The following is a 19,072-nucleotide window of genomic DNA, read 5'->3' on the forward strand; positions in this document are numbered from 1 at the left end:
ACCTCAGTGTCAGGACACAGAGACATGCCTCTGTTAGTAGAGCAGTATTAAAGAAGCTGCAGTCTAACGTTGTCTGTCCTTTCCTCTGTTCAGGAGGTTGGGAAAACTCTTGCACAGTGTGGAAAAACACCATTAGCTCAGTGATTTTTTGCCAAGCCTGCAATAAATGCCCTTGCTTTGGACAGCATCACAGTTACAAGGTTGCTTGGTTAAATTTGTTCGTAAGGACTTTCAAAGCCAACTTCTCTGTAATTATAGAGATATACTGAGTGCTTCCATATGGTGTAGAAGCTACCTGAGTGGTTGCTGACTGTAAACTCATCTCTCAGTGTCTTATCCAGAAGCAGAAGTTGATGATCACTCCCCAGATTGGGGTGTCACTGAGATGATCTGCAATGAAGGCACCCCTTGATAACAGTGGGAAACAGGGAGGGGCACTGAGCTAAGCCCCGCCCCTCCGACTCCTGACCCCGCCCCTCGCATCGGACCACGCCCCCTGGATCAGGTCAGGCCCCGCCCCGCTCGTCCCCGGGGCCTGCGGCGGTTCCGGCCTGCGGTGCGGGCCGTGTCTCCCGGACCGGAGCGGTTCGCCTGGGGTAAGCGTCGCTGCCGCCCGTGGTCCGGCAGCGGGGAACGAGGGCCGCGGGAGCGCCGGCCCGGCCGCGCCTCCGGTGGGAGCCAGCTCCCCGGCAGGGAGGCCGCGGCTGAGGGGAGCGGCGCGAGCGCGGCCCATGCCGGGGTGTGTGAGGGGCAGCGCGCGGCCCCGCCATTGCGGCCCTGCCTTCCCTTCCCTTCCTCCGCTGCCTTCCCTTCCTCCCCCGGCCTTCCCTCCCTCCCCCGGCCTTCCTTCCCTTCCTTCCTCCGCCTTCTGCCCCTCCCGTTTGCCTCCCGCGCCGGTGCCGCCGCTCTCCCGGTGGAGTGGGGCCCACTCCGTCAGGGCGGCTTTGACCCCCCCGGTACGGCGGCCGCTGTTCTGCCGGGGTGGGAGCGGGGTGACAGAAACGGCTCTTGCCGGAGGCGGGGAGAGGAGGAGGAGGTCAGGTGCTGGCCGGTCGGGGTGCGGGTCCCCTCTCCGGGCACGGGGTGCCTGCGGCGGCTCGGGGGATGCTCGGCGGAAGGGCCGTGCGAGGCCCCTGCCCTGCGCCCAGGCCGCCTGCACGACCCGTGGGGCCTGAGGCTGGAGGAGGATTTCCCCTCTTGTTGAGATCCCGGTTCAGTAAACACCTTCGCGGAGGTGCAGTGACCTGTTTGCCCTGCTGATAACGGTGTGAGCAAATCAAGGTGTGCGAACTCTGCTGTGGAGACAGTCTGAGGAAGCTGGGCTGTGTCAGCCTGGAGAAGGCTCCAGGGAGATCTTAAAACAGCTCCAGTGCCTAAAGGGGCTGCAGGAAACCTGGAGAGGGGCTTTGGACAAGGAGGAATGGCTTTAAACCTGCCAGAGGGGAGACTGAGATGAGCTCTTAGGCAGAAGCTCTTCCCTGTGAGGGTGCTGAGGCGCTGGCACAGGGTGCCCAGAGAAGCTGTGACTGCCCCATCCCTGGCAGTGTTGAAGGGCAGGTTGGACACAGGGGCTTGGGGCAAGCTGCTCCAGTGGAAGGTGTCCCTGCCCGTGGCAGGGGTTGGGACTGGAGGAGCTTTAACGTCCCTTCCAACCCAAAACACTCTGTGAGTCTGTGAAGCCTCTGGTTTTCATTACAGGAAAAGGTTGGGCTGAGGTTTAGTTTTAGTGTCAACTTTTAGAGAGGCATTGCCAGATTTCAGCATCTGTGTTAAAAGCAGGTCATTCATCCTTGAATTATAATGTTTTGGGGGTATCTGAAGGGCTACACAGGTACGATTGCAGAGCAGGCTGGTTGAGCTTACAGCACTTTTATCTGCAGTAGCAGTTCAGGTTACTCATTGATGAAGGGCTAACATTGAGTCAGCCCCCAATTTTGTGGTACTCAGGTGTAAGTAGATACAGTGATTGTCTTCGGCATGGAAAATACTTTGCCACAAATGCGGTGTGTGTGTATTTGTTTTAAGCATGTTAGTGAGCTCAGAGGCATAAGGCCAGCACAATATTGCTGTACGGTGTTGCTGGTACATTTTATTATGTCTGTTTGTCATCTTGGCATTTATAATGGGATCTAGGATTGTGCTGAGCGTTAGTTGTTATGAGAGCTGTCATTTTGTTCTGGAAATCTGAGGGTTTTGGGAGATTGTTAGTCAGTGCAGCATTGTGAGAGGGCTCATTTCTGTTTATAAGCCAATAGGGTTGATACTATTTTTAGTAGATGTTTTTTAACAGCTTTGCAGTTTCAAGTAGGCCAGATGCAGAGTAATGGGGTTTTGTTTGTTTGTTGATAGTATTCAGGGCCAGATACTTTGCATAAGACAACAAGTGGTCTTCTTGTCATGACACAGATCCTTAACATGAAGTGTTTTTCTGTTTGGTTTTTTTGTGTGTTACAGTTTCTCAGGAAGAACGTTGTTCTTTATAGGCTTCATAGGTGGAGAACAAAATAACTGACCTTTCTAACAGTGCTGAAATTTGTGAAACACCAACCGTAGCTCAGATGGATTAGGTGTTCCTTTTGGTGTATTTGGGCTGAAATGTGGTTTTCTGGAGGTGATACATTCTAATCTTCAAGCATTCTCAAGTTTTTGGCTGTGAACTGTTTAGCACAGCTGTTATGGGCCTTCATTCACACAAAGTAATATATTTGGACTTTACAAGTTTAAACTTGCATCAGACCATCCTATTGAAACATATGTTTGAATAACTGTATTTTAAAACATGTTTTACAGCACCAAACCTAATTTCTGCTAAGCAGGATGAATGGATTTTATTCTGTGAATTAAGTCAGCACTCACAATATTAGCAGTGCTTTTGCAGAAGGGATTAGTGATGAAGTAATGGTAACTCACACTTGTACCAGCAGAAACTGGCAGTTGGTGTGGTTAGCCAGCAGCAGCCAGCACCTCAGCTGAGTCCCTTTAAAGGATCACTCGTGTGGCTTGGTAAATGGTCTCTTAATGTAACTGTATCTTCTAAAAATCTGTTCTGAATTTGAAACACTTGGGGATTGTGTTAAAAGACAACTTGTATATTACCTTTCTGCCTCACTGTGTTAAACCCAGCTGGAAGTAAGATTCAACAGAAAAGGCTGAACAAAAAAAAATGATCTTGGTAAAGAATCAAACGGGTATCTTGTAGTGCCATCACACTTTCATGTTAAGATCAGCTACTCAGTCATCAGCTGAAGGCCTGAAACAGCATCCCTTCAGACATCAGGAGTTAATTTCTATCTAGCACTTATAGAAAATCAGGATGAGTTGCATACAGGGGTATTAGAATAAATATTTTATGCTGAAGGTTCAGATATTCTTTGCTGCTGCTTGGACTGGGTAATTATTTCTTTACAATGTTCTTCAAGCATGTAATAAAGAGAAAAAATGGAGTAAACCCCTGATATTTCCTTTTGTTTTGAAGCATCCTCAAAAGCTATAAAATAAGAGTTAAAAGTGAAAAATCTAACAAAAGTTTACCCTGCATTCGAAAATGGATGTCAGCTTCTTTAAAATACTGTATTTCTTAAGATCTCTGCCAAATTTCCAGGGCTTGAGTTTGCCTGGAGAAATCTTTGGCATCATTTTGTTGAATGGTTTTTGAGGGGGTGCTGGAATCCTGATTGTTTCCCAGTGAGGGAATAAGTACATACTATACATACAGATAAGATACAGAAAATGACTGAAATGACATATTTCAGGAAGAGTCCCACAGTTCTGTGCTAGCAAAAGAAGAACTTTTCTTGTTCCAGTAGTACCTGGCTAGCAGCCCTGGGGCATGTTGTTGAATTGGAGAAGACAAACACAGGTGTATGAGTATCCAATGTAACAAACTTGTTGTCATGCTTGATGTGCAAGGCTATCACTGACATGTTTGGGCTCTTTAAGTAATTGTATTCCTTATTTAGAGAAATGCTAACCTGATACCTGAAAGGTTTATTTGGCCTGCAGTTGTTTAAACCGAGAAACTGAATGGGTTATAAGCCCCTGTTGCTTATTCAGTTCTTAGTGGAGTCAGATTTGCAGTGAAATCTTTATTTCTGTGAGCTGCTGTTGGCTGGGCTACAAAGCTGGCTTCAGGGACAAGGGAATAGATGTGGAAAAGAGCTAAGACCAGATTTGACAAAGTTTTTTAAATTATCTCTATCTTTGTACCACTTCCCCTTTATGCCCACTTCTCCCTCCCTCTTTTGCAAGAAATCAGTGGCTTCTTAGCTTTCCTTCTTTCTATTTTTTTGTTGCATGCAGCTATTGCGTATTACTGGCATGCATACGTGAACATGACGTATAAAAATACAGTATGCATACATTGTTGATTGAACTGTAGAGAGCTGATTGCATTTAGTTTCGGGTTTTTGGCAAGACTAGTCTAGGACTAGTCTAAACCAAGAGAGAGGAGATGTTCCCCTAAAAGTAAAACAATAACTTAATTTTGGTAGTTGATTACATAAGTGAATACTGTGAGATAACTGAGATAGTTGGGTGTTCTGAGGATTTAACAGTGATAAAACCCACACATTTCAGTTTTGTTGCTTGCAATAGTTAAATGTCTTTAAGTGCTGCAGCTGAGATCTGAGGCACACCTTTGGAATGTGTTATGATGCATCCGTTTTGTATGTTAGTTCTTTGTATTTTTCTTAGGATACAGTTGCATATTTAAAATCACACACTAGTGATTAAATAAACTCTCAGTTCCACATATTTGAAGTTCTGACAAGTGTGTTTTGGCGTGTCACAAATTCAGCATGGAGTATATTTTCAAACTCACTTTGGTTTAGCTCTGAAGAACTGCTCTTTGATACGTTCTTTCCCTGCTGTTAAGAAGGAACTCGGAGGGGAAGGTGACAATGGAGATAAAATCAATGAAGTTCAGACACCGAATTTAGAAGCTGTTTGCTCTGTAGAACAAGAAGTGAAGTGATCGTGAAAGGAAGGCAGCATTCTGCAGGACACTGCTCAGCAGCAGGGCTTCTTCAGTGCAGGGAAAAATGAGTCCAAGGTCAGAGCGTTTTGATGTGAGGTTTTGAATCTGTGATTCTCGCTCTTGGGATAGGGGAAGGTGACGTTGCTGTTTTCTCAGGCGTCCTACTGACCCTGACCCAAAATATTGACTTTTTTACTTTCTCCTTTTACCCTGCATACTGCGTCCAGCACTTTTCAGCTCCTTCTTCTAAGGTTCTGAGCACAGTATTGTTCAGTATGAATGTGGGATGTGGCAGCTGCCCTCTTACTTTTGTTAGATCGCCGTGAAAGCATAGGAAATTGGAGAAGCAAATTTTCCCAAGGAAACTTAACCCTCAAACTAGTGGTTGTTGGGGGGGTGTATGTGTGTTTGTTTATTTGCTTTTGTTGTCGCTGCTATTGGTTTTGGTTTTTCTTTTCCAGGAGGAAGTTACCTAAATATTTTTCAAGTACAGGCTTACTCAAAGAATAAATAGCCTGACTTCAGAAATCAGTTGTGTAATCACTTTGTAGAAAATAAACTTTAAACACCATGTGAAAGAAATTATAGAAAGTAGGCAAAACAGCATAACCTTAATTTGCTAGCAAAAGTGTGTTACCACTCACTTTCTCATCATGGCAAGTTCATTGCTCTTCTTGCTTTGTTTTCGTCTGACGTCTAGCCATCTGCTTGGTGGTGTATCTTTCAAAACCTTGGTGATAATGTATTTCAGGGTTCATTTGTACTCATTAGTATAGAACCAGTTGTGCATTATAAATATAAGAGTAATTTGTATGCTGTATAAGATGTACTTAAGTCTATCCTGTGTATTCATCTTTTGTGTTGGATGAGAAATGTTCTTTTGGCCTAAGGGATAGAGAAGAGCTGCTATTTCAGGGACAAACCGGAGCTACTCTAGTTCTAAGTACTCAAGATAAAGCCACTGTGTTGGCATACTTTAATTTTGTCTTGTCTCACTTCTTTGCTCTTTATTGCTGTTTTTCCCCCACTCTCACCTGCACGAATCCCGAGACCTCTCACCCCAAGTATGGTAAATAGGAGGGTGAAAATGAGAAGTAATGAAGATGCTCAACTGTAAATCTGCTTGAAAAGATCTTGAAACATGAGTGCAGTACAAAAATTTGTCTATATTTTTATTCTGGTTAATGATGAAACTGGCTATCTCAATCTCATATTCCCACTTCTTAATTTCTCTGCTGATGTGTGCTCTGCCACACCTCTTCAAAAGAGATTAGGCCCAGCAAAAGGTCTGTCACATTTCTTGGTCTCGTGGCTTACAACAGAACCAGAAGACATATGCCTTGTGTTGTCTTTGGAAAGCCATGAGCAGGAGTATCCTGGGGTGATTGCCAGGCAGGAGCAGGATGGCAATAGCCTGCCTGTGCTTGTGTTTGGTTTGGCCCATAGCCATGTCCCAAAACGAGGTGGTGATTAATAGTGGCTCTGATCGGTTGTTCCCTGCAGGCAGAGACCCATCTGCATGGTAGTTTCCCTTGGTGCGGGTCTGTTACCGTTCTCATCACCTAGCCCAAGAAGAGCAGTCCTTGAGCTACTTGAAGGCTGTTAATGTATTACTTGATCTAGACCCTGGCCACGCCTGGCTGGCCTGCCTCTTCCTCAACTGCATTGTGGGTGCATTGGCAACTCCTTGCTTACCCTTTCCTTTTCATGTGTCCCTGTATCCTCATGCTTGCTTAGTGGTGTGTTACACATCCCCTGCCTGCTTTTCCTGTTGTGCTTTGATTGTGTTCTTGCGGGCTTTTAACTGGAACATTGTTGGAGTAGAAGAGTGGGCAAGGTTCCTCCTTCTGTCACTGAAAGGCAGCCCACACAGGAAGAGACAAAGAGTTTTGTTCTTGAGTTTCAGAAAGTATTCCCCCAGTGTTACAGAAGCTTGTCTCATGGGGTTGGTATTGCAGGAGGCATAGATTAATCTTCTGAGGGTTTTGCAGAAAATGAAGTTTTCTGTGACCTCCTTAGTTGACACTTTCTAGAAGCTTTAATTGGAAAAAGTTTCTCATGGAGCAATGGAGTGAACTGTACATCAGATTGCTCCACTTTTATAAGAAATTTAACCTGATTTTTATTCAAGTCTTGCAGTCAGAAGAGATTTATGGTGGCTGCATTACCTTAGACACTGAGCAGCATACAGGTTATTTTGGAGACCCCTTGTCTGCCCATGCCATTTGTCACAGCATCTGGATTTCTTTATAGCAGAACAAATAGCAATGTATTTGCTTTGTAGAATGTTTACTACAGTATACAGGGTTTTTAAAGTACTTTTAATCTTGTGGTTGTGTGAGCTCTGCAAGTGCTGGTAGTTAATGGTGCCATTTTTCAGGTAGTATGTGGAAATTCCTTTAAGTTGGCCTCTGAGTGTGTTTAAATCAGAATTGGAAACCTAAAGGATGCACAGCATTATGCTTGTCATTCATTCCCGTTTAATGGTTTCACTCTAGCAGTGCGGAGGATGGAGCCTTCTAAATCTAGACAGCGCTCCCTTATTCCCACCAGTCTAGTTGAACATTAATTTCCTTGTTTCACAAGCCCCCCAAGAGATGAAGAGAGCCTGGCTAGATCTCATTTCAGAAACAAGTTTTTGAGCCTACTTGCCAAATTCTATTAGTTGTCAGCTGAGCAGAAAGAGAACTGACATGAGTAGGTGAAAATACCTATGGGAATTCTGGGGCTTTGGTGACTAACGTTATGTTTTTGTTGTTTTTTTTGTTTAGAGATTCTTCCTATATGGATCAGCCTTCTAGTGATGGTGAAACTGGAAGAAGATCACTGTAAGCAAACCCAGGATGAATCGAGTGCCAGGTGATACAGACAATGCTCACAGTAGCAGCGTGGAATCCTGTCCTTCCTTGCGGGATGTCCACTCCATCAACCCAGCGCAGCTGATGGCAAGGATTGAGTCATATGAAGGCAGAGAGAAGAAGGGCATATCAGATGTCAGAAGGACTTTCTGTTTGTTTGTTACATTTGATCTCTTATTCATAACCTTGCTGTGGATAATAGAATTAAATGTGAGTTGTCTTTTCAGTACACTTAGACTGTATTAATTTATTTGTTCACTTCATGAGTGGTTAATAAGTTGCTCTTTTCTATCCCAAATTATATGCTATCTTTACCTATTTAAATTAAAGCAGCTTTCATGAACATAGTATCTACTCAGCTGTATCTACTTTATTCATTAGGGTACCTGGCTTATTATCATCATTAAACCTTTTGGTGTTCTGTAGTCTGTGAATCAGAAACCAGTGGAAATCCAGTGAACTTTTCAGGCAGCAAATAAACAAAAATGTTACTGTATGTCTTTGAATTTGGCAAGTATGAGCTTTAACAGGATTTAAGAGTTTGCCTTCTGAGTAACTTCTAGTCAGTAGCATTTCACTGAGGTGTCAGTCCCTGGAAAGACTTCCAATGACCAAACCCTTGTTGTTTGTTGTGGTGTATCTTCTTTGAGACAAACTTAGTATGCTATACATTGTGTATGGCAGGGTGCATTTAAACAACACAGAGTCCCGTAGTTACTGTATTTTAACTCCAGCATTTGTAATTTGGAAAATGAGACAGGTCTCCTGAAATTGCCAGAAAGCAATAGGACAGCTGAGTTATTATTTCAAAAGTAGCATCCTAGTTCTTGAGCTGTGTTTTTTAAGCTATGATCTAAAATATGTATTAAATAAAGGACACAGAAAAAATGGGAGGAATCCCTTTTTTAGACAAGAAGGATCTTGTGTAAACATTTTTGTGTCAGGATTCCATTACAGGATAAATAACCTCAGTTATTGAGCTGGCATTCTGAAGTTTCAGGTGCTGACTGTTCAAGTAGTTCATTGTTACTGTGAAAAATAACACTTTAATTTGAGAAAGACTGCTCAGCTGAATGCTGCAATCCTGGGACTAGATTTCTGTTGTCTCTCTAGGTGGCAAGACTGTTGTATCCAGTGGGTAAAGGTAGCTTCTTTCAGAAAAACAGCATAGGGTTCCAGTGCATTTCTCCTTTTAGGCCAGTTTTTCAGCAGCTTGTTCCAACTAAGAGGAGCAGAGTCTGGGTTTGTATCACTTGTTGAAGACTTGCAGTACAGATTTTCATATTGGGGCCCACAGAATATTTAATATTCCATATAGAAAATGCTACACACTCATAATGTTTCAGTTTGAATGCTGCAGCATTAAGGGACCTCAAGATCCTAGCAGTTTCCTTTGTGAAAAAGCTTTGTTTTAAGGAGAACATACTATGAACCAGAGTCCTATACAGCCCAGTGTGAGCAAAACTGAAAACAGTTTTTTATCTTTGGAAGTCATAACTTGATATCTGGGATCTCACACATGATTAGGTTCTTCTGTTGTTTTGAATTGTGTTCTTTGGGCAGTCAGATAGCACTGTCTGCCACTGGTGCCTAAGTAGTGGGACTTCACAGTTGCTGCCAGAGGTGCTGTAAGTATTGTTTTCCCTTTGTCACCATTATCCAGTGTGCCTAGATGAAATTTATGTTTAAACACTTCAGGGAGTAGCTCCATGTCAGATTGAGCAAACCTCCACTGTTCATCCTTGTATTAACATGGTGCTCATGCAGCCCTGTGTTAAACAGCTTGAAGGGGGGGAAGCTGAGCTTCCTTATCTGTGCTGAAGAGAGATGATCACACCTGATGCAGTAGAGAAACCAAGGGGAAGTTCTATTTAGAAAGTTGCCAGGTAGCCATTGAGGAAAGGGAGAGGAGAAATTTGGAGTTGGAGTGAATAGTCTCAGGAAAACTGTGAGGGTGTTGAGGCGCTGGCACAGGGTGCCCAGAGAAGCTGTGGCTGCCCCATCCCTGGCAGTGTTCAAGGGCAGGTTGGACACAGGGGCTTGGAGCAAGCTGCTCTAGTGGAAGGGGTCCCTGCCCGTGGCAGGGGTTGGAGCTGGAGGAGCTTCAAGGTCCATTCCAGCCTGCACCATTCTATGGCTCTATGAAAACTGCCCAGCAGTATAGTTGGGCTGAGTGTGGAAGTGTATAGACTGCATTGCTTTGAGATGATGAGCATATGCTGTTGGTGTTCCTTGGCATCCTTTCTTTAAAAGGATGACAAAGTAGTCAAGCTCAGTATTAAAGTCTAATGTTGGCTGTGTTTTCCAGTGCTTTACATTTTTCCTGAAGTGCCTGATTGTTGAACTTAACAGCAATAGGATATGGACACTAAGGGGTTTTGTTTCCAGCTGAGATACATACCCCTCTCACTCTCTGACGCAATACATTGTGAATGACTTTTTTACTAACCCAGTTTGAACAGGGAAGTGCCGAATCCTCCCACTGGAAGGAAACACAGTAGCTAAGGAGGATGCAATTTTGAATCCCCTCAAGCGAATGAAAGATTTAACTTGGGTGTTAGTTGTGGGGAAATGGTCTAGTTGCAGCTTCTGTTTTACAGGTTTGGGGTGTTTTTCTCAGCTCTCTCAAGTAGTGTGTGTGCTGCTAAAGACAAGATCTGGAGTGTGAATTCTGTAACTGTTTTGTTTCCTGTTTGCTAACATGTGACTAAGACCAGCTAATTTCTGAGAGCTTTTTGATCAGCTATTTTGGTTCTCCTTAGGAGACATAAAATGCCTTATGGATGTGTGTAACAGACCTTACCTTTAATCATATCTTCTTCCATCAACAACTGGTTTGCTTTTATGTTGGGACAGTCTGAAATGCAGCTTGCATAGGCCAGATGATAATCCTAAATGTTTTCATTTTGAAAGGTGTATATAATCATGAAAACCAAATAAGGACACTAATCTTGAAATTGATATTCATAGGCCATATGTCCTTTGTACTTAGTGATCTTTTTGTGCATCAGTGGGGAGCTATTAATTTCACCCTTCACAGTGATACGTGTTTTGGGTTCAGTAACTTCTGTTCTAAAGTGGTGTGTGTTGTTTCTTTGTAGGTAAAAGGAGGCATTGAGACCACCTTAGAGAAAGAAGTCCTACAATATGACTACTCTTCTTCATATTTTGATATATTTGTAAGTGTTCTTAAAGAAAAAGGAGAAAAAGCAGCAGAAGTGTAGTTTTCCCAAGTTCCTACTTCCACACTTTCCCTAGTTTGAGTCCTGTGAAAGGGATATTTTTCTTGATGCTTTAAACTGAAAGAGTTTGTGCCAAATTTCACTTCACTAGAGCTAACTTATTCAGAAGACCAATAGCCCTCCAGCTGTAAAATCAGGTTGTTTAAACCAGCGTTTTTATCCTTCCACAGAAATCAGTGGGTTGCAGTGAGGAGACGCTTGTTCCCAGGTTGGCCTGGTCAGATGGTTTTTCAGATTTCTATGTTTTAACTCCAACAGGGTTTTTTAACATTGTACTAAAAAGAGATGACACTAAGTTTGATTCTCCTTGTAAGCACCTAAGGCACATGAGAGGAATACTGCTACATCAGGAAATTCCTCTTTCAGCCACGCTGTAGCTCTGTAGTTGCGATGCATTTTGCACTGCATGGACCAAGTTACTGATCTCAAAGTAAAAGCTGTTTCTTTATGGTTCTTCCAATGTTCCCGTTCCCAAAGGCCCCATGTTCCTCCAAGATCATTAATACTACCAGATCTTGTTTGCCTGGCAGAGATGAGTTGGTTTGGTGTGTACTATACTATATCCAGAATCTCTCTTTGAAATGGAGGTACCATGGAATGGAATGAGGTACCAGATACAAAAATGTCATAAGCTAGCAAACTATGCTACTGCCCCCTTTCTTGTTACTTTCCTGTCAGGCTCTTTATGATACAGTTTACTGCAGAAAGCAAAATGTTGATGCTCTGGAAATGATTTTGCCCTTCAGTTTAACCAAGGGTTAAAAACATGTAATGCAAGATAATAGACTTTTATTCCCTGGGAAAGGATGAGGTCACTGAATTCTGCAAAATGGTTTATGAGCTTATACAGGATTTCTTCTGTTTCTGCCACACAACACTGAAACATATGTATTTGCTTAAGATTAAATGGGTTCATCACACCTCTGTCCGTGCCTGTCCTTGATGCCCCTTAATTTTTAAGCCTTTGTTTCACGTTTCTCTAGATTCTGAATGCATCTTTTAAAGCAAGTTGGAAGAAATCCAATAGCGAAGAATAAACAGGGAAATTGAGGGTTAGCACCCCTGATTCAGAAATCTTGTCTGCTATCGATTGAATTTTCTGGCCCAGAGATGCCATACCTTCCCTTTATTTACTGCAGAGTATTTGGAACAGCTTGCTGTTGCAGGCTCCTCCATAAAGAAGAATTGATTGTTGCAAACCTAATATTGCAATAAATACTTAAACTTTAGTAAGTAGAAAATGGTTTAAAACAATTCTTCCCCTTTTCTGATGGCATTTGTGAAGTACTTACAGTTTTTAATGCTACTCTTGACCGGTACCACACCACTAAGATCAGTGAGATGCAAAGTGATGCTCAAAGTATTTGCTGGATTAACTGCATCTAGATTTAACTGCTTAGGTTGCAGCCAGGTAAAATGATCATGAACATACTTTGTGTAGCTCTCTTGTGTTTCTAACTTACTTGTGTAATTGCACATGCTTGTATATTAGAGCCTATGTAGGCGTATGAGTGGTGCCATTTGCTTTACAAATGGGAAATAATGTTCTGTTTGTTTTATAAGCACATGTTCAAATTTGTTTCTCAGTAACAGAGCTTGGATTGTCCTGTTTTAAGTTTTGTAAGAAATGAGTATTTTCAGTGAGCTGAGATTCTTGTGGTTCTGCTGTGTTCTGCATTAACCAACAACTATTTTTTTCCTTTCTCTATAGCTACTGGCAGTCTTTCGATTTAAGGTGTTAATACTTGCATATGCAATGTGCAGACTGCGCCATTGGTGGGCAATAGCTGTGAGTAGTAGCCAAGCATAATGGAGTTTTAACTAGAATGGATCAAACAGACAGAACTTTAGATGCCTCTTAACACTTGTATGTTAAGAATCATCTTGATTCATCTTGATATATGAAATCATCTTGATATAATTAATCACCTTAAAGTCTGCTGTACAGATTCAAAACTTCAGGAAGATTTCCAGCCTAAAGACAAGAATTTACCAGCACAGTGAGTGTGCAGCTCTGCTGTGTAGATGAGAGAGAATGCAAAACTTGATGATAATCTGTACCAGTCAGTGTGATAGTCCATACACCAGTCAGTGCTATAGATTATAAAAAATAGGCATGTTGCTGGCTTGGTGCAAAATCTTGGTAAATCTTATTTTCCCTTACACTGTGGTAAGTGCATGTAGAACATGTTCATGTATAACTTTCTTCAAGTGATTAACATGCAGCTTATTCAGTAGTCTGAGATTACATGCCATAATCTTTTAAGGTTATTAGCATGGCACACGCACACATGATAGCAACTGCTGCACTGTGTTTATTTTTAAGTGCATGCCTCTCAAAATCTCTAACTGTTGGTTGTGCAGCTGAAGAATCCTTCCAGTGGTATCCTCAGCTTGACACAGTTGTTTGTGAGGTGGTGGGAGTGAAGCCGTCATGGTAGTAAGCGGTCAGATATATAAAACTTCACTGAAGGTGTTGCAGAAGCTGTTAATCTTGAATTCCTACCTGTGCTTTACCAAAAGGTTCTGCTGTTACTTAAAGAATTGCTGGACCCAAATGCACTAGCAGAGTTATAAGCCTTGCCTAAGTGAGTAGTACTTGTCCACTACTGCTTTGTTTTATGCAGGCTGCCATTTTTTTATGGCAGGGACTCTAAAGTCTTCAAGGGAATTAATTTTTCACAGTATCAGTACATGAATTAAAATACAAATTCAGATTTACTCCTGTAAAGATCTTTTACCTGAAATAGATACTTTGATTTACATGGTAGCGTAAGAAGCATTTGGAGCAATTGCTGTTTGCTTTCTCCCAAATACATAGATAGTTTCTACAGGGGCTTTGTGAATAAAATACTGGATCTTCATTATACGGGAAGATCACAATTTACATAGCTCAGCATCTGTGTAGCATCTAAACTGCCTCATTGCTGCGTGGCAATTAACATTTGGAGATGTCAGTATTAAAAGTTACCTTTAGGAAGGAGGTTATTTTAATAGCACTTTATTTGTATCTTACATGTTATGTTTTATTAGCCTGTGATCTTGCTGTTGTTGGTAAATATTTAAAGTTGCAACTGATAGATAATGGCAGAAATGAGAAAGTAAATCCGTTTATTAGCCTTAACTGTTCTTACCCTGTCTCTTTCAGTTTACAACAGCAGTGACCAGTGCCTTTTTATTAGCAAAAGTAATTATTTCACAGGTATATATTCTACTCAACTGTTTGGTTTACTTTGTTGTTTTCTTGAAAGTAAAATTCTTCAGGGTAACTCTGTAATGTTGTGTGGTTTTCTTCCCTTCAAGCTGTTCTCACAGGGTGCTTTTGGCTACGTGCTGCCCATCATATCCTTCATACTTGCCTGGATTGAAACTTGGTTCTTGGACTTCAAAGTGTTACCGCAGGAAGCTGAAGAAGAAAACAGTAAGCTTTTGCTATTTCCCCTCATTTTGGCAACGTTTGATCCCATGTTATCTGGCAGAAGAATGCTTCTTTCAGATTCTCATAGGAAGACAGGCTGGGAGAGCTGGGCTGGGTCAGCCTGGAGAAGAGAAGGCTCCTGAAGGGGAGACCTGAGAGCAGCTCCGGGGCCTAAAGGAGCTGCAGGAAACCTGGAGAGGGGCTTAGGACAAGGGCCTGTAGGACAGAACAAGGGGAATGGCTTTAACCTGACAGAGGGGAGACTGAGATGAAACCTTAGGCAGAAGTTCTTCCCTGTGAGGAGATTGGAACTGGATGAGCTTAAATGTCCCTTCCAACACAAACCAGTCTGGGATTCTCAAAACTTAAAGAGCTGTGGGAAGAATTAAATCACATGGCACAATTTTTCTGTGAAGGAGCACATGCCCTCAGAGAAGTGGGGGTTTCATTAGTTTAAGGAGGCAAAGTTAGAAGTTGCAAGGATTAGATCAGCAGTTTGTCAGGCACTTAAGAGCATACATCATTTTTATGCTGAGGACCTGAAAATTCAATGGACTTGGGCTTGTAAAATTCTATTTTCTGAGCAATGCATAGAATAATCTCTGGTTCCTGTTTCAGGAAGAGCAGACAGAGTGACTAATTCAGTGTCACTGAGGCGGAAAAGGGAAGGCAAAGAAGTACTGTAGAAGGACTGCTTCATGCACAGGCAGAGTGAGACCAGAGCAATGGTGAATTGCAGCCTTGTGAACGTGAGGCAGCAGAGCACCTGACACTCCGTGTGTTCAGCTGAATGGAGGAAACCCATTGGTGTAGTTGAAAGAGAGTTTTGCTTGAGTGGTGAAGAAAAGAAAGCCTAGATTTCTGCTACAAGTGTTTTGTTAGTTTCAGCAGCAGGAGAGTGATGTAACAGTTCATTACAGTTCACTGTATAATTACCTGCAGTAGTCTAAAACTCTGCTGCAAGGGTATGTTGGCCTGTTAGGTAAAACAAAAAACTTTACATGGGCTTGGATGTCTCCTTTGGGTTTTTTAGTGCTCTAAAGTGCAATCTTTCTACTAGATCCTTTCCCTCTTCTTTTTTACCACTCCAACAAAGAAGTTGGTTAATAGCATGCACTGGGTTCTGCCTAGAGAAAGGGAAACTGAGGGTAATTATATTCCTCTTTTGAGGGGATGAGGAAATGCAGCTGCACTACACTTCTATGTCAACAAGTAAGAAGTGTAACCAGTTCAGAGACTTTTGTATTTTTATTATCCTGAATTTTTATAGACAAGATATTGGGTACATGCACATGTAAAATACTTGATCTTGTTGATAAAATTGAGGTTGTATTTCTAAATCCCTGTGGAATTCAAAGATACTTTCTTTTCCTTCATTCCTGCTGTGCTTGAAATAGATGGCATTTGTGTACTAATAGATGCTGCTATTTCCAAAAAAGATGGGGTTTCACTGGAAAATGCTGATTTGAAGCAATTAAGTCAGGCAAATGATAGGCACATTTGGATTGTGTTGGGTGGTGGTATATACAAAGTGCCTCATTTGCTTGTAAATCTGAGGCCGATAATGAAAACTGATTTTAGTAGTTCTTGCTTTTTGACCAGGTATTTTTCTTTCCTGTCTCTAGTGAGGGTAGAAGCTGACTTTTTTTCCATCCCAACCAACCAAAACCCACCACCACAGCAGTTTTCTGCCTAATGCAGCAGTGCTCATAAATTGGAGATGGTTTGCCTGTAACTTAACAAATAAAGGAGAAAAAAAGGGGCAAACCTGACTTCTTCCACTGAAGCTGATTTCCAGCTCTAAAAGTTGCCTTCTGTGAGCAGGATTTAAAGCTAAAGTCCAACCCCTGTGTGTCTTCTGGTATCTTGTGACTTATTGTTAAGTGTAGAGACTGATCTTCCTCTTTTGGACAAGTCAAACAGAGGCTTTAACTAGTTAATAGGATAAATTGGGATGTAGAAATAAAGTCTGAGTTGGAAAGGGATTTATTTATTGTTAATAAATGGCCACCTCAGGTAGCTCTCCTGATTCAGTAAAACATCAGGGGTTTCTTTTTTATCCCCCCATCAGTCTTCGTGTGGCAGAGAGTAAGCGATGGAAGTTAAATCCCCTTATGTTGACCTAAAACGCCGTCTTTGCCCAGTTATAACCAGACCTGTTGATGGCAGTGAGGATGAATTAGCTTCTCTCCCAACCCCTTTTGGGTTTATTCTGTATTAAACACACCAGAATAGCCCCATGTCATTTCCAGATCATTTTCCTGATTTCAGAGGAAACTGAGCCAAAAGGAGTGGAAGGTTGGAATAACTCAGTATGTTGACACAGACAGGTGGAAGCAAGCCATTGATGAGGAGTCTTTCCATGGCAAAGGGAGACAATGACTTGGTGATGTGTAGCAGCTCCCTGATCATTAAAAATAGACTTGACCTTTAAGATGCTCTGTGGTAGCACTGAGGATTGATTTGTTTGGGTGTTTTTGTCCTTTCAGGGTTTTTGATAGCACAGGATGCTTCTGAACGAGCAGCTCTTCTTCACCCCGGGGTCCTCTCCGATGGGCAGTTCTATTCTCCTCCTGAATCTGTAGCAGGTATGTTCATGTACTGAATGAGTTTTCATATTGATGTTGAAGTCCTGCATCTCTGACCCCTTCAGAGGGTAAGGCAGGGGAAGGGGCCCTTCCAGTTTGAGATTGTGATCTCTTCTTACCTGCTGGCAGTAGTGTTTCAGCAGTAGTGCACTATTTAATCTAGCCTAAACTTTGAGCTTTACAGTAGCTTAGGGTAGACAGTGAACCTGAACCTGCTCCAAAGCAAACGTTTTCCTCTCATAACAAAAAGAAAAAGCCCTCTCTGTACAAAAAGGCTGGTTCTGTGGGTGTATTAAATTGAGGGCAAGTGTTAATTGCATCTCAACTCTGCATGTCATGTGCTTTGCTGTAGTTGAGGTATAAGCCAAATAAGCCTCAAAATAAATGTAAACACAGGAAGATTTAAGACTGTGTTTGCAGGAACTGCAAGGAAACGAGTGATTTATTTCTGGATTGAGTGGTTTTGAGTTACTTGAGGAGGTAGCATGAACCCCCAAATACTGTTGGCAGTCTTTTGTACCCTAAACTGCAAATTTCTTCTGTAAAGCTGTGCTGTATTATGCAATACATTGAGAATATGAATAGCTGCTAATGGCCAGAGATGCATTTGCCTATCTTGCGTTATGGATTTCTATATACTGGTGATAATTCGATGGCTGTCTCTTGATTGCTGAGCATCTTGGCATTAATGCATGTCTTAGAGCTCCATCTAGGGTTGACAAAGCGTTAGGACATGGGAAATCCTTGCTTTGACTTGCCTTTTAATAAGCATTACCAGTGAGAGTCTGCTTTTTATTCCCCCACTTCCTTCCCCCCCCCCCTCCCCTTTTTTTTTCTTCTTCTTTCCAGTGCTCTGATAGCATTTTTATCTTCCTTTTCAGGATCTGATGAAGATTCTGAAGAAAAACAAGACAGTGAAAAACCAGTTGTATAGCAGACAGGAAAAAGCAGGTCAGTTCCTGTGCATACAGCCTGGATATTCCTGAAAACATCTTTCTTCTTACTTCTTCCCAAACCATTTGAACAGTGGGTACCTCTTAGCAGGTCATCACTTGAAGCCAGACTGTCCCCTAATGGCTGCCAGGCTCTTGAGAGCCTGGGGTTGAGTTCTCGTTAACCCAGGCCTACAGGGCTGAGAGTGCTGTGGGGAGCAGGGTGTAAAAGGCTGCAGGGTAGGGACAGAACCCCTCCAGCATTTCTTTGTGGCTGTGCTGAGAAGAGCAGTGGTGAACTGCATGTGTAAAAGCTTCTTTTTCTGGATGGGGGGGGAGAGTTGCTCCTCTGGAGATGGCAGTGCAAGAGTGCGAGGAAGAGATTTTCTTTTAGCTTAGGTCTAGGGCAAATGTTCTCACTTTGATGACTGAATGGACAAAACCACCTTGATCTTTCCCCTCCTCAGTCTGTATAATACTATGAACTGGTTCCACTGAAGCAGCTGCACCTGAAGGTTATTGTTAGTGCAGTTTGGTTAAATATGAAAGGTGATTTCCTGATTTTGGAAATGACTTAATTTACTTTTGGGATTCTCTTGCCCCATACTTTCACTTCACCACATGTGGTAAAGCTCAAGCTAGGGGAGATGTTACATGTTCTTGAGAAGCTGAAGCTTCCCGTCTGAAATCTTCTAATACTCCTCTGGAAGAGTAGAAAACCTTTTCCTTGTCAGTATCTGTTTCTTTGACTTGCATCTTCCTTTACCCTGACTTGTGTCATCTGTTACAGAAAGAAAACCTCTGAGGGAAGTTGTTGGGGTTGGAAACCGGCAACAACGTCTGTGACTGACTTGCCGATGGAGCTGCTGCAGGTTTTATTCCTTAGAAAGCAAAGGGAACGGTTTCCATGTACTGTAATACCTCACAAAGGTGTACCTTGGTGACATATGTATATTAGGTTGCCTCCCAGGTGATATGAAAATATTTGTCCATGATGTATTTTATTATTCAGTGATTCCTGAAGTTGATCTTCTACTGACTAGGTAATTACTGAAGCGT

The 19,072-nt window shown here is 42.4% G+C and overlaps 1 protein-coding gene across 6 annotated transcripts; it reads left to right on the forward strand.

The window, feature by feature from the left end:
* Nucleotides 1-506: 506 nt before the first annotated feature.
* Nucleotides 507-18,032, forward strand: STARD3NL (STARD3 N-terminal like). Of its 6 annotated transcripts, none has more exons than XM_057431435.1 (8): nt 507-596; nt 7,747-8,043; nt 10,935-11,012; nt 12,787-12,864; nt 14,224-14,277; nt 14,379-14,496; nt 16,983-17,081; nt 17,963-18,032. In XM_057431435.1, exons 2-8 carry the CDS (start codon nt 7,819-7,821, stop codon nt 18,013-18,015), a joined length of 705 nt encoding a protein of 234 aa, XP_057287418.1. In that variant the 5' UTR covers nt 507-596; nt 7,747-7,818; the 3' UTR covers nt 18,016-18,032. The 6 variants fall into 6 exon arrangements, with proteins under 6 accessions (XP_057287418.1, XP_057287419.1, XP_057287420.1 ...); XM_057431436.1 differs by lacking the exon at nt 507-596 and adding an exon at nt 1,752-1,779; XM_057431434.1 differs by lacking the exon at nt 507-596 and adding an exon at nt 5,975-6,120.
* The last annotated feature ends 1,040 nt before the right edge of the window (nt 18,033-19,072 follow it).

The sequence above is a fragment of the Pezoporus wallicus genome, unplaced genomic scaffold (genome assembly GCF_028554395.1).
Source record: "Pezoporus wallicus isolate ANWC-B61680 ecotype Strahan unplaced genomic scaffold, APGP_CSIRO_Pwel_v1 scaffold_11491, whole genome shotgun sequence".
Lineage (NCBI taxonomy): Eukaryota > Metazoa > Chordata > Aves > Psittaciformes > Psittacidae > Pezoporus > Pezoporus wallicus.